Source organism: Salmo salar, chromosome ssa26 (assembly GCF_905237065.1).
Source record: "Salmo salar chromosome ssa26, Ssal_v3.1, whole genome shotgun sequence".
In the NCBI taxonomy this organism is placed as follows: Eukaryota; Metazoa; Chordata; class Actinopteri; order Salmoniformes; family Salmonidae; genus Salmo; species Salmo salar.
The window spans coordinates 55293507-55308986 of record NC_059467.1 but is presented as its reverse complement, the minus strand read 5'-3'; the positions used below and the strand labels follow the sequence as shown (position 1 = coordinate 55308986).

At 55.9% G+C, this 15480-nt stretch overlaps 1 protein-coding gene across 1 annotated transcript in view; it reads right to left on the bottom strand.

The window, feature by feature from the left end:
* Nucleotides 1-15480, bottom strand: part of LOC106588061 (uncharacterized) — a 54325-nt gene that overhangs the window by 4696 nt on the left and 34149 nt on the right. The window contains exons 8-9 of the mRNA XM_045708327.1: nucleotides 11191-11293; nucleotides 6795-6837 (exon numbers count right to left, since the gene is read on the bottom strand). Coding sequence (XP_045564283.1) covers nucleotides 6795-6837; nucleotides 11191-11293 — 146 coding nt within the window. The remainder of the gene's footprint in view (nucleotides 1-6794; nucleotides 6838-11190; nucleotides 11294-15480) is intronic.

The window sequence follows — 15480 nt, the reverse complement described above, 5'->3', positions numbered from 1 at the left end:
ACACACTACACCCCACACACACACTACACCCCACACACACACCACACCCCACACACACTACACCCCACACACACACTACACCCCACACACACACCACACCCCACACACACACCACACCCCACACACACCACACCCCACACACACACACACCCACACGCACTACACCCCACACACACTACACCCCACACACACTACACCCCACACACACACTACACCCCACACACACACTACACCCCACACGCACCACACCCCACACGCACACCACACCCCACACACACTACACCCCACACACACACCACACCCCACACACGCACTACACCCCACACACACACTACACCCCACACACACTACAACCCACACACACACTACACCCCACACACACTACACCCCACACACACACTACACCCCACACACACACTACACCCCAGAAACACACTACACCCCACACGCACTACACCCCACACACGCACCACACCCCACACACACACTACACCCCACACACACACTACACCCCACACACACACTACACCCCACACACACACTACACCCCACACACACACTACACCCCACACACACTACACCCCACACACACACTACACCCCACACACACACTACACACCCACACACACACTACACCCCACACGCACCACACCCCACACACACACTACACCCCACACACACTACACCCCACACACACACTACACCCCACACGCACTACACCCCACACACACACTACACCCACACACACACTACACCCCACACACACACTACACCCCACACACACACACACCCACACACACACTACACCCCACACACACACTACACCCCACACGCACTACACCCACACACACACCCCACAACACCACACACACACACTACACCCCACACACACACTACACCCCACACACACACACTACACCCACACACACACACAACACACCCCACACAACACTACACCCCACACACACACACACCCCACACACACATAACCCCACACACACACTACACCCACACACACAACTACACCCCACACACACACACCACACCCCACACACAACACTACACCACACACACACAACACCCCACACACACACACACCCCACACACACACACACCCACACACACACACACCCACACACACACTACACCCCACACACACATACACCCCACACACACACCACACCCCACACACACACTACACCCCACACACACACTACACCCCACACACACACTACACCCCACACACACACTACACCCCACACACACACTACACCCCACACACACACACACCCCAACACACACTACACCCACACACACACTACACCCCACACACACACTACACCCCACACACACAACTACACCCCACACACACATACACCCCACACACACATACACCCCACACACACACTACACCCCACACACACACTACACCCCACACAAATAACCCCACACACAACTACACCCCACACGCACACCACACCCCACACGCACACTACACCCACACACACTACACCCCACACGCACACTACACCCCACACGCACACCACACCCCACACGAACACCACACCCCACACACACTACACCCCACACGCACACTACACCCCACACACACACCCACACACACACACACACACGCATACACCCACACACACACTACACCCCACACACATACACCCCACACCACACACCCCAACGGCATACACCCCACACGCGCACTACACCCCACACACACTACACCCCACACACACACTACACCCCACACGCACTACACCCCACACGCATACACCCCACACACACACACCCCACACACACTACACCCCACACACACACTACACCCCACACACACACTACACCCCCACACACACTACACCCCACACACACACTACACCCCACACACACACTACACCCCACACACACACTACACCCCACACACACACACACCCCACACACACACTACACCCCACACACACACTACACCCCACACACACACTACACCCCACACACACACACACCCCACACACATACACCCCACACACACACTACACCCCACACACACACTACACCCCACACACACACTACACCCCACAACACACACCCCACACACACACACACCCCACACACACACCACACCCCACACACACACTACACCCACACACACACTACACCCACACACACACTACACCCCACACACACACTACACCCCACACACACACTACACCCCACACGCACACCACACCCCACACGCACACTACACCCCACACACTACACCCCACACGCACACTACACCCCACACGCACACTACACCCCACACGCACACCACACCCCACACACACACACCCCACACGCACACCACACCCCACACACACTACACCCCACACACACATACACCCCACACACGCACTACACCCCACACACACACCACACCCCACACACACTACACCCCACACGCCGCACTACACCCCACACGACTACACCCCACACGCGCACACACCCCACACACACTACACCCCACACACACACTACACCCCACACGCACACTACACCCCACACACACTACACCCCACACGCACACTACACCCCACACACACTACACCCCACACGCACACTACACCCCACACACACTACACCCCACACACAACTACACCCCACACACGCACCACACCCCACACACACACCACACCCCACACACACTACACCCCACACACACACTACACCCCACACGCGCACTACACCCCACACACACACCACACCCCACACACACTAACCCCACACACACACCACACCCCACACGCACCACACCCCACACACACCACACCCCACACACACTACACCCCACACACACTACACCCCACACACACACTACACCCCACACGCACCACACCCCACACGCACACTACACCCCACACACACTACACCCCACACACACACTACACCCCACACACGCACCACACCCCACACACACACTACACCCCACACACACTACAACCCACACACACACTACACCCCACACACACTACACCCCACACACACACCACACCCCACACACACACACACACCCACACACACATACACCCCACACGCACTACACCCCACACACACACCACACCCCACACACACACTACACCCCACACACACACTACACCCCACACACACACTACACCCCACACACACACTACACCCCACACACACTAACCCCACACACACACCACACCCCACACACACACTACACCCCACACACACACTACACCCCACACGCACTACACCCCACACACACACTACACCCCACACACACTACACCCCACACACACACTACACCCCACACGCACTACACCCCACACACACTACACCCCACACACACTACACCCCACACACACTACACCCCACACACACACTACACCCCACACGCACTACACCCCACACACACACTACACCCCACACGCACCACACCCCACACACACACTACACCCCACACACACATACACCCCACACACACACTACACCCCACACACACACTACACCCCACACACACACTACACCCCACACACACTACACCCCACACACACACTACACCCCACACACACACTACACCCCACACACACACTACACCCCACACACACACTACACCCCACACACACACACACCCCACACACACACTACACCCCACACACACACTACACCCCACACACACACCACACCCCACACGCACTACACCCCACACACACACACACCCCACACACACTACACCCCACACACACACTACACCCCACACACACACTACACCCCACACACACACTACACCCCACACACACTACACCCCACACACACACTACACCCACACACACACTACACCCCACACACACACTACACCCCACACACACTACACCCCACACACACACACACCCACACACACACTACACCCCACACACACACTACACCCCACACACACACTACACCCCACACACACACACACACACACACTACACCCCACACACACTACACCCCACACACACACTACACCCCACACACACACCACACCCCACACACACTACACCCCACACACACACTACACCCCACACGCACTACACCCCACACACACACTACACCACACACACACACACCCACACACACACCACACCCCACACACACTACACCCCACACACACACTACACCCCACACGCACTACACCCCACACACACACTACACCCCACACACACACCACACCCCACACAACAACCCCACACACACACACACCCCACACACACTACACCCCACACACACACTACACCCCACACACACACTACACCCCACACACACTACACCCCACACACACACTACACCCCACACACACACACACCACACACACACTACACCCCACACACACACACCCCACACACACACTACACCCCACACACACAACACACCCCACACACACACTACACACACACACACACACCACCCACACACACACACCCCACACACACACTACACCCCACACACACACTACACCCCACACGCACCACACCCACACACACTACACCCCACACACACACTACACCCCACACACACACTACACCCCACACACACACACACCCCACACACACTACACCCACACACACACTACACCCCACACACACACTACACCCCACACACACACTACACCCCACACACACACCCACACCCCACACGCACCACACCCCACACACACACTACACCCCACACACACAACACCCCACACACACACTACACCCACACGCACCACACCCCACACACACTACACCCCACACACACATACACCCCACACGCACACTACACCCCACACACACTACACCCCACACACACACTACACCCCACACGCACCACACCCCACACACACTACACCCCACACACACTACACCCCACACACACACTACACCCCACACACACTACACCCCACACACACACTACACCCCACACACATACACCCCACACACACACTACACCCCACACACACACTACACCCCACACACACACTACACCCCACACACACACTACACCCCACACACACTACACCCCACACACACTACACCCCACACACACACTACACCCCACACACACTACACCCCACACACACTACACCCCACACGCACACTACACCCCACACGCACACTACACCCCACACACACACTACACCCCACACACACACTACACCCCACACACACTACACCCCACACGCACACAACACCCCACACGCACACCACACCCCACACACACTACACCCCACACGCACACCACACCCCACACACACACTACACCCCACACACACTACACCCCACACACACACTACACCCCACACACACACTACACCCCACACACACTACACCCCACACGCACACTACACCCCACACACACTACACCCCACACACACACTACACCCCACACACACTACACCCCACACACACACTACACCCCACACACACACTACACCCCACACACACACTACACCCCACACACACTACACCCCACACGCACACACACCCCACACGCACACTACACCCCACACGCACACTACACCCCACACGCACACTACACCCCACACGCACACTACACCCCACACGCACACTACACCCCACGCACACTACACCCCACACACACTACACCCCACACGCACACTACACCCCACACGCACACTACACCCCACACGCACACTACACCCCACACGCACACTACACCCCACACGCACACTACACCCCACACACACTACACCCCACACGCACACTACACCCCACACGCACACTACACCCCACACGCACACTACACCCCACACGCACACTACACCCCACACGCACACTACACCCCACACGCACACTACACCCCACACGCACACTACACCCCACACGCACACTACACCCCACACACACACTACACCCCACACACACACTACACCCCACACACACACTACACCCCACACACACACCACACCCCACACACACACTACACCCCACACGCACACCACACCCCACACGCACACTACACCCCACACGCACACTACACCCCACACGCACTACACCCCACACACACACTACACCCCACACACACACTACACCCCACACACACACTACACCCCACACACACACTACACCCCACACACACACTACACCCCACACACACACTACACCCCACACACTACACCCCACACACTACACCCCACACACACACACTACACCCCACACACACTACACACACTACACCCCACACACACACACTACACACACTACACCCCACACACACACTACACACACTACACCCCACACACACACTACACACACTACACCCCACACACACACTACACACACTACACCCCACACACACACTACACACACTACACCCCACACACACACTACACACACTACACCCCACACACACACTACACACACTACACCCCACACACACACTACACACACTACACCCCACACACACACTACACACACTACACCCCACACACACACTACACACACACACTACACCCCACACACACACTACACACACTACACCCCACACACACACACACTACACACACTACACCCCACACACACACTACACACACTACACACCACACACACACTACACACACTACACCCCACACACACACTACACACACTACACCCCACACACACACTACACACACTACACACCACACACACACTACACACACTACACTACACACACTACACACCACATACACACTACACACACTACACCCCACACACACACACTACACACACCCTGTAATGAGTAATGCAGTAGTCCTTCCTCACCTGTAAGCCAGAGAGCCAGAAGTGCTGGAGAATGACCTGGTACCTGTAGAAGGACAGAGGAAGAGGAAGATGGGCAGGACTGGCTATAACTCCCAGGGGTCAGATGGATCAACCTATCAGGAGATGGACAGGACTAGCTATAACCCCCAGGGGTCAGGTGGATCAACCTATCAGGAGATGGACAGGACTGGCTATAACCCCCAGGGGTCAGATGGATCGACCTATCAGGAGATGGGCAGGACTGGCTATAACTCCCAGGGGTCAGATGGATCGACCTATCAGGAGATGGACAGGACTAGCTATAACCCCCAGGGGTCAGATGGATCAACCTATCAGGAGATGGACAGGACTAGCTATAACCCCCAGGGGTCAGGTGGATCGACCTATCAGGAGATGGACAGGACTAGCTATAACCCCCAGGGGTCAGATGGATCAACCTATCAGGAGATGGACAGGACTAGCTATAACTCCCAGGGGTCAGGTGGATCAACCTATCAGGAGATGGACAGGACTGGCTATAACCCCCAGGGGTCAGATGGATCGACCTATCAGGAGATGGGCAGGACTGGCTATAACTCCCAGGGGTCAGATGGATCGACCTATCAGGAGATGGACAGGACTAGCTATAACCCCCAGGGGTCAGATGGATCAACCTATCAGGAGATGGACAGGACTAGCTATAACCCCCAGGGGTCAGGTGGATCGACCTATCAGGAGATCGACAGGACTAGTTATAACCCCCAGGGGTCAGATGGATCAACCTATCAGGAGATGGACAGGACTAGATATAACTCCCAGGGGTCAGATGGATCAACCTATCAGGAGATGACCAGGACTAGCTATAACCCCCAGGGGTCAGATGGATCGACCTATCAGGAGATGGGCAGGACTAGCTATAACCCCCAGGGGTCAGATGGATCGACCTATCAGGAGATGGACAGGACTAGCTATAACCCCCAGGGGTCAGATGGATCGACCTATCAGGAGATGGACAGGACTAGCTATAACCCCCAGGGGTCAGATGGATCGACCTATCAGGAGATGGGCAGGACTAGCTATAACCCCCAGGGGTCAGATGGATCGACCTATCAGGAGATGACCAGGACTAGCTATAACCCCCAGGGGTCAGATGGATCGACCTATCAGGAGATGGACAGGACTAGCTATAACCCCCAGGGGTCAGATGGATCGACCTATCAGGAGATGACCAGGACTAGCTATAACCCCCAGGGGTCAGATGGATCGACCTATCAGGAGATGGGCAGGACTAGCTATAACCCCCAGGGGTCAGATGGATCGACCTATCAGGAGATGGACAGGACTAGCTATAACCCCCAGGGGTCAGATGGATCGACCTATCAGGAGATGACCAGGACTAGCTATAACCCCCAGGGGTCAGATGGATCGACCTATCAGGAGATGGACAGGACTAGCTATAACCCCCAGGGGTCAGATGGATCGACCTATCAGGAGATGGACAGGACTAGCTATAACCCCCAGGGGTCAGATGGATCAACCTATCAGGAGATGGACAGGACTAGCTATAACCCCCAGGGGTCAGATGGATCGACCTATCAGGAGATGGGCAGGACTAGCTATAACCCCCAGGGGTCAGATGGATCGACCTATCAGGAGATGGACAGGACTAGCTATAACTCCCAGGGGTCAGATGGATCGACCTATCAGGAGATGGGCAGGACTAGCTATAACCCCCAGGGGTCAGATGGATCGACCTATCAGGAGATGGACAGGACTAGCTATAACCCCCAGGGGTCAGATGGATCGACCTATCAGGAGATGGGCAGGACTAGCTATAACCCCCAGGGGTCAGATGGATCGACCTATCAGGAGATGGACAGGACTAGCTATAACCCCCAGGGGTCAGATGGATCGACCTATCAGGAGATGGACAGGACTAGCTATAACCCCCAGGGGTCAGATGGATCAACCTATCAGGAGATGGACAGGACTAGCAATAACCCCCCGGGGGTCAGATGGATCAACCTATCAGGCCTCTCAGGGTAGGAGTGGTGGTCTAGGATCAGGCCTCAGGGTAGGAGTGGTGGTCTAGGATCAGGTGTCAGGGTAGGAGTGGTGGTCTAGGATCAGGCCTCAGAGTAGGAGTGGTGGTCTAGGATCAGGTCTCAGGGTAGGAGTGGTGGTCTAGGATCAGGGCTCAGGGTAGGAGTGTTGATATAGGATCTGGGCTAAGGGTAGGAGTGGTGACTTAGGATCAGGTCTAGGATCAGGACTCAGGGTAGGAGTGGTGGTCTAGGAACAGGACTCAGGGTAGGAGTGTTGATATAGGATCTGGGCTCAGGGTAGGAGTGGTGACTTAGGATCAGGTCTAGGATCAGGACTCAGGGTAGGATTGGTGGTCTAGGATCAGGACTCAGGGTAGGAGTGGTGGTCTAGGATCAGGTCTCAGGGTAGGAGTGGTGGTCTAGGATCAGGACTCAGGGTAGGAGTCTTCTCCTAATCACACAGCCTCAAGTTAACATACAGATTACCGACCATTTCGAATCTCATCGTACCTTCTCCGCTACGCAATCTGGTTTCAGAGCTGGTCATGGGTGCACCTCAGCCACGCTCAAGGTCCTAAACGATATCATAACCGCCATTGATAAGAGACATTACTGTGCTACCGTCTTCATTGACCTGGCCAAGGCTTTCGACTCTGTCAATCACCAAATTTTTATCAGCAGACTCAACATCCTTCGTTTCTCAAATGACTGCCTCGCTTGGTTCACCAAAATAATTTTCCGATAGAGTTCAGTGTGTCAAATCGGAGGGCCTGTTGTCCGGACCTCTGGCAGTCTCTATGGGGGTACCACAGGGTTCAATTCTCGGGCCGACTCTTTTCTCTGTATACATCAATGATGTCACTCTTGCTGCGGGCGATTACCTGATCCACCTCTACGCAGACGACACCATTCTGTATACTTCTGGCCCTTCTTTGGACACTGTGTTAACAACCCTCCAGACGAGCTTCAATGCCATACAACTCTCCTTCCGTGGCCTCCAACTGCTCTTAAATACAAGTAAAACTAAATGCTCTTCAACCGATCGCTGCCTGCACCTGCCCGCCCGCCCAGCATCACTACTCTGGATGGTTCTTACTTAGAATATGTGGACAAATACCTAGGTGTCTGGTTAGACTGTAAACTCTCCTTCCAGACTCACATTAAACATCTCCAATCCAAAAATAAATCTAGAATTGGCTTCCTATTTCGCAAACAAAGCATCCTTCACTCATGCTGCCAAACATACCCTCGTAAAACTGACCATCCTACCAATCCTCGACTTTGGCGATGTCATTTACAAAATAGCCTCCAACACTCTACTCAATAAACTGGATGCAGCCTATCACAGTGCCATCCGTTTTGTCACCAAAGCCCCATATTCTACCCACCACTGCGACCTGTATGCTCTCGTTGGCTGGCCCTCGCTTCATACTCGTCGCCAAACCCACTGGCTCCAGGTCATCTACAAGTCTCTGCTAGGTAAAGCCCCACCTTATCTCAGCTCACTGGTCACCATAGCAGCACCCACCCGTAGCACGCGCTCCAGCAGGTATATCTCACTGGTCATCCCCAAAGCCTATTCTTCCTTTGGCCGCCTTTCCTTCCAGTTCTCTGCTGCCAATGACTGGACCTGATATAGAACCCTACACCTGATATAGAACCCTACATGTAACAGGATCTAGACCTGGTAGAGAACCCTACACCTGATAGAGAACCCTACACGTCACAGGATCTAGACCTGGTAGAGAACCCTACACCTGATAGAGAACCCTACACGTCACAGGATCTAGACCTGGTAGAGAACCCTACACCTGATAGAGAACCCTACATGTAACATGACCTAGACCTGATCAGGAGGAGGGTCAGGGTTAGGATCAGGTTCAAGGTCAAGGTCAGGGTTCAGGTGTCAGGGTTAGGGGGAGTGTTGGGTCAGGAGGAGGGTCAGGGCTAGGTTCAGGGTCAGGGTCAAGGTCAGGGTTCAGGGGTCAGGGTTATGGGGAGGGTCAGGTCAGGGTTAGGGTCGGGTCAGGGGGAGGGTCGGGTCAGGGTCAGGGGGAGGGTTAGGGTTAGGGTCAGGGGGAGTGTCGGGTCAGGGTTAGGGTCAGGTTAGGGGCAGGGTCGGGTCAGGGTCAGGGGGAGGGTCAGGTTAGGGTTAGGGGGAGGGTCAGGGTTAGGGTCAGGTCATGGGGAGTGTCGGGTTAGGGTTAGGGGGAGGGTTAGGTTAGGGGGAGTGTCGGGTCAGGGTTAGAGGGAGGGTCAGGGTTAGGGTCAGGGGGAGGGTTAGGTTAGGGGGAGTGTCGGGTTAGGGGGAGGGTCAGGGTCAGGGTCAAGGTCAGGGGTCAGGGTTAAACTAAGAGGTATACTGTACTGACTATCCATGTCTCTCTGGTTGATGCTGAGCGTGGACACTGACTTGGTCAGGGGGAGGGTCATGGGAGGACAGCTGTGTCTCAATAGACGAGTCCTCCTGGACTTCTAATATAGAAAAACAAAAACAATCAACATCTTCAAACAAACATCACTCACATCATCATAACCACCAGGCTACCTGCCTCCTCTAACCACCAGGCTACCTGTCTCCTCTAACCACCAGGCTACCCGCCTCCTCTAACCACCAGGCTACCCGCCTCCTCTAACCACTAGGCTACCCGCCTCCTCTAACCACTAGGCTACCCGCCTCCTCCTCTAACCACCAGGCTACCTGTCTCCTCTAACCACTAGACTACCCGCCTCCTCTAACCACCAGGCTACCCGCCTCCTCTAACCACCAGGCTACCCGCCTCCTCTAACCACCAGGCTACCCGCCTCCTCTAACCACTAGGCTACCCGCCTCCTCTAACCACTAGGCTACCCGCCTCCTCCTCTAACCACCAGGCTACCCTGCCTCCTCTAACCACTAGGCTACCTGCCTCCTCTAACCACCAGGCTACCTGCCTCCTCTAACCACCAGGCTACCTGTCTCCTCTAACCACCAGGCTACCCGCCTCCTCTAACCACCAGGCTACCCGCCTCCTCTAACCACTAGGCTACCCGCCTCCTCTAACCACTAGGCTACCCGCCTCCTCCTCTAACCACCAGGCTACCTGTCTCCTCTAACCACTAGACTACCCGCCTCCTCTAACCACCAGGCTACCCGCCTCCTCTAACCACCAGGCTACCCGCCTCCTCTAACCACCAGGCTACCCGCCTCCTCTAACCACCAGGCTACCCGCCTCCTCTAACCACTAGGCTACCCGCCTCCTCCTCTAACCACCAGGCTACCCTGCCTCCTCTAACCACTAGGCTACCTGCCTCCTCTAACCACCAGGCTACCCGCCTCCTCTAACCACTAGGCTACCTGCCTCCTCCTCTAACCAATAGGCTACCTGTCTCCTCTAACCACTAGGCTACCTGCCTCCTCCTCTAACCACTAGGCTACCCGCCTCCTCTAACCACTAGGCTACCTGCCTCCTCCTCTAACCACTAGGCTACCTGTCTCCTCTAACCACTAGGCTACCTGCCTCCTCCTCTAACCACTAGGCTACCTGCCTCCTCCTCTAACCACTAGGCTACCTGTCTCCTCTAACCACCAGGCTACCTGTCTCCTCTAACCACTAGTCTACCTGTCTCCTCCTCTAACCACTAGGCTACCTGCCTCCTCTAACCACTAGGCTACCCGCCTCCTCTAACCACTAGGCTACCCGCCTCCTCCTCTAACCACTAGGCTACCTGCCTCCTCTAACCACTAGGCTACCTGTCTCCTCTAACCACTAGGCTACCCGCCTCCTCCTCTAACCACTAGGCTACCTGCCTCCTCTAACCACTAGGCTACCTGCCTCCTCGAACCAATAGGCTACCTGCCTCCTCTAACCACTAGGCTACCTGTCTCCTCTAACCACTAGGCTACCTGCCTCCTCTAACCACTAGGCTACCTGTCTCCTCTAACCACTAGGCTACCTGCCTCCTCTAACCACTAGGCTACCTGCCTCTCTAACCACTAGGCTACCTGCCTCCTCTAACCACTAGGCTACCCTGTGTCCTCTAACCACTAGGCTACCCTGTGTCCTCTAACCACTAGGCTACCCGCCTCCTCTAACCACTAGGCTACCTGCCTCCTCTAACCACTAGGCTACCCTGTGTCCTCTAACCACTAGGCTACCCTGTGTCCTCTAACCACTAGGCTACCTGCCTCCTCTAACCACTAGGCTACCTGCCTAACCACTAGGCCACCCGCCTCCTCTAACCACTAGGCTACCCGCCTCCTCTAACCACTAGTCTACCTGCCTCCTCTAACCACTAGCCTACGCTGCCTCCTCTAACCACTAGGCTACCCACCTCCTCCTCTAACCACTAGGCTACCCGCCTCCTCTAACCACTAGGCTACCTGCCTCCTCTAACCACTAGGCTACCTGCCTCCTCTAACCACTAGGCTACCTGCCTTCTCTAACCACTAGGTTACCCGCCTCCTCTAACCACTAGGCTACCTGCCTCCTCTAACCACCAGGCTACCCTGCCTCCTCTAACCACCAGGCTACCCGCCTCCTCTAACCACTAGGCTACCCGCCTCCTCTAACCACTAGGCTACCCGCCTCCTCTAACCACAAGGCTACCCGCCTCCTCTAACCACTAGGCTACCCGCCTCCTCTAACCACTAGGCTACCTGCCTTCACTAACCACTAGGTTACCCGCCTCCTCTAACCACTAGGCTACCTGCCTCCTCTAACCACCAGGCTACCCTGCCTCCTCTAACCACCAGGCTACCCGCCTCCTCTAACCACTAGGCTACCCGCCTCCTCTAACCACTAGGCTACCCGCCTCCTCCTCTAACCACTAGGCTACCTGCCTCCTCTAACAACTAGGCTACCTGCCTCCTCTAACCACTAGGCTACCTGCCTCCTCTAACCACTAGGCTACCTGCCTCCTCTAACCACTAGGCTACCTGCCTCCTCTAACCACTAGGCTACCTGCCTAACCACTAGGCCACCCGCCTCCTCTAACCACTAGGCTACCTGCCTCCTCTAACCACTAGGCTACCTGCCTCCTCTAACCACTAGGCTACCTGCCTCCTCTAACCACTAGGCTACCCTGCCTCCTCTAACCACCAGGCTACCTGCCTCCTCTAACCACTAGGCTACCTGCCTCCTCTAACCACTAGGCTACCCGCCTCCTCCTCTAACCACTAGGCTACCTGCCTCCTCTAACAACTAGGCTATCTGCTTTCTCTAACCACTAGGCTTACTGCCTCCTTTAACCACTAGGCTACCTGCTTCCTCTAACCACTAGTCTACCTGCCTCCTCTAACCACTAGGCTACCTGCCTAACCACTAGGCCACCCGCCTCCTCTAACCACTAGGCTACCTGCCTCCTCTAACCACTAGCCTACCCTGCCTCCTCTAACCACTAGGCTACCCGCCTCCTCCTCTAACCTCTAGTCTACCTGCCTCCTCTAACCACTAGGCTACCTGCCTCCTCAAACCACTAGGCTACCTGCCACCTCTAACCACTAGGCTACCCTGCCTCCTCTAACCACTAGGCTACCTGCCTTCTCTAACCACTAGGCTACCCGCCTCCTCTAACCACTAGGCTACCCGCCTCCTCTAACCACCAGGCTACCCGCCTCCTCTAACCACTAGGCTACCCGCCTCCTCTAACCACTAGGCTACCCTGCCTCCTCTAACCACTTGGCTACCCGCCTCCTCCTCTAACCACTAGTCTACCTGCCTCCTCTAACCACTAGGTTACCTGCCTCGTCTAACCACTAGGCTACCTGCCACCTCTAACCACTAGGCTACCCTGCCTCCTCTAACCACTAGGCTACCCGCCTCCTCCTCTAACCACTAGGCTACCCTGCCTCCTCTAACCACCAGGCTACCCGCCTCCTCTAACCACTAGGCTACCCGCCTCCTCTAACCACTAGGCTACCTGCCTCCTCTAACCACTAGGCTACCAGCCTCCTCTAACCACTAGGCTACCTGCCTCCTCTAACCACTAGGCTACCTGCCTCCTCTAACCACTAGGCTACCTGCCTCCTCTAACCACTAGGCTACCTGCCTAACCACTAGGCCACCCGCCTCCTCTAACCACTAGGCTACCCGCCTCCTCTAACCACTAGTCTACCTGCCTCCTCTAACCACTAGCCTACGCTGCCTCCTCTAACCACTAGGCTACCCACCTCCTCCTCTAACCTCTAGGCTACCTTCCTCCTCTAACCACTAGGCTACCTGCATCCTCTAACCACTAGGCTACCTGCCTTCTCTAACCACTAGGTTACCCGCCTCCTCTAACCACTAGGCTACCTGCCTCCTCTAACCACCAGGCTACCCTGCCTCCTCTAACCACCAGGCGACCCGCCTCCTCTAACCACTAGGCAACCTTTCCTCCTCTAACCACTAGGCTACCCGCCTCCTCTAACCACTAGGCTACCCGCCTCCTCTAACCACTAGGCTACCCGCCTCCTCTAACCACTAGGCTACCTGCCTCCTCTAACCACAAGGCTACCCGCCTTCTCTAACCACTAGGTTACCCGCCTCCTCTAACCACTTGGCTACCTGCCTCCTCTAACCACCAGGCTACCCTGCCTCCTCTAACCACCAGGCTACCCGCCTCCTCTAACCACTAGGCTACCCGCCTCCTCTAACCACTAGGCTACCCGCCTCCTCTAACCACTAGGCTACCCGCCTCCT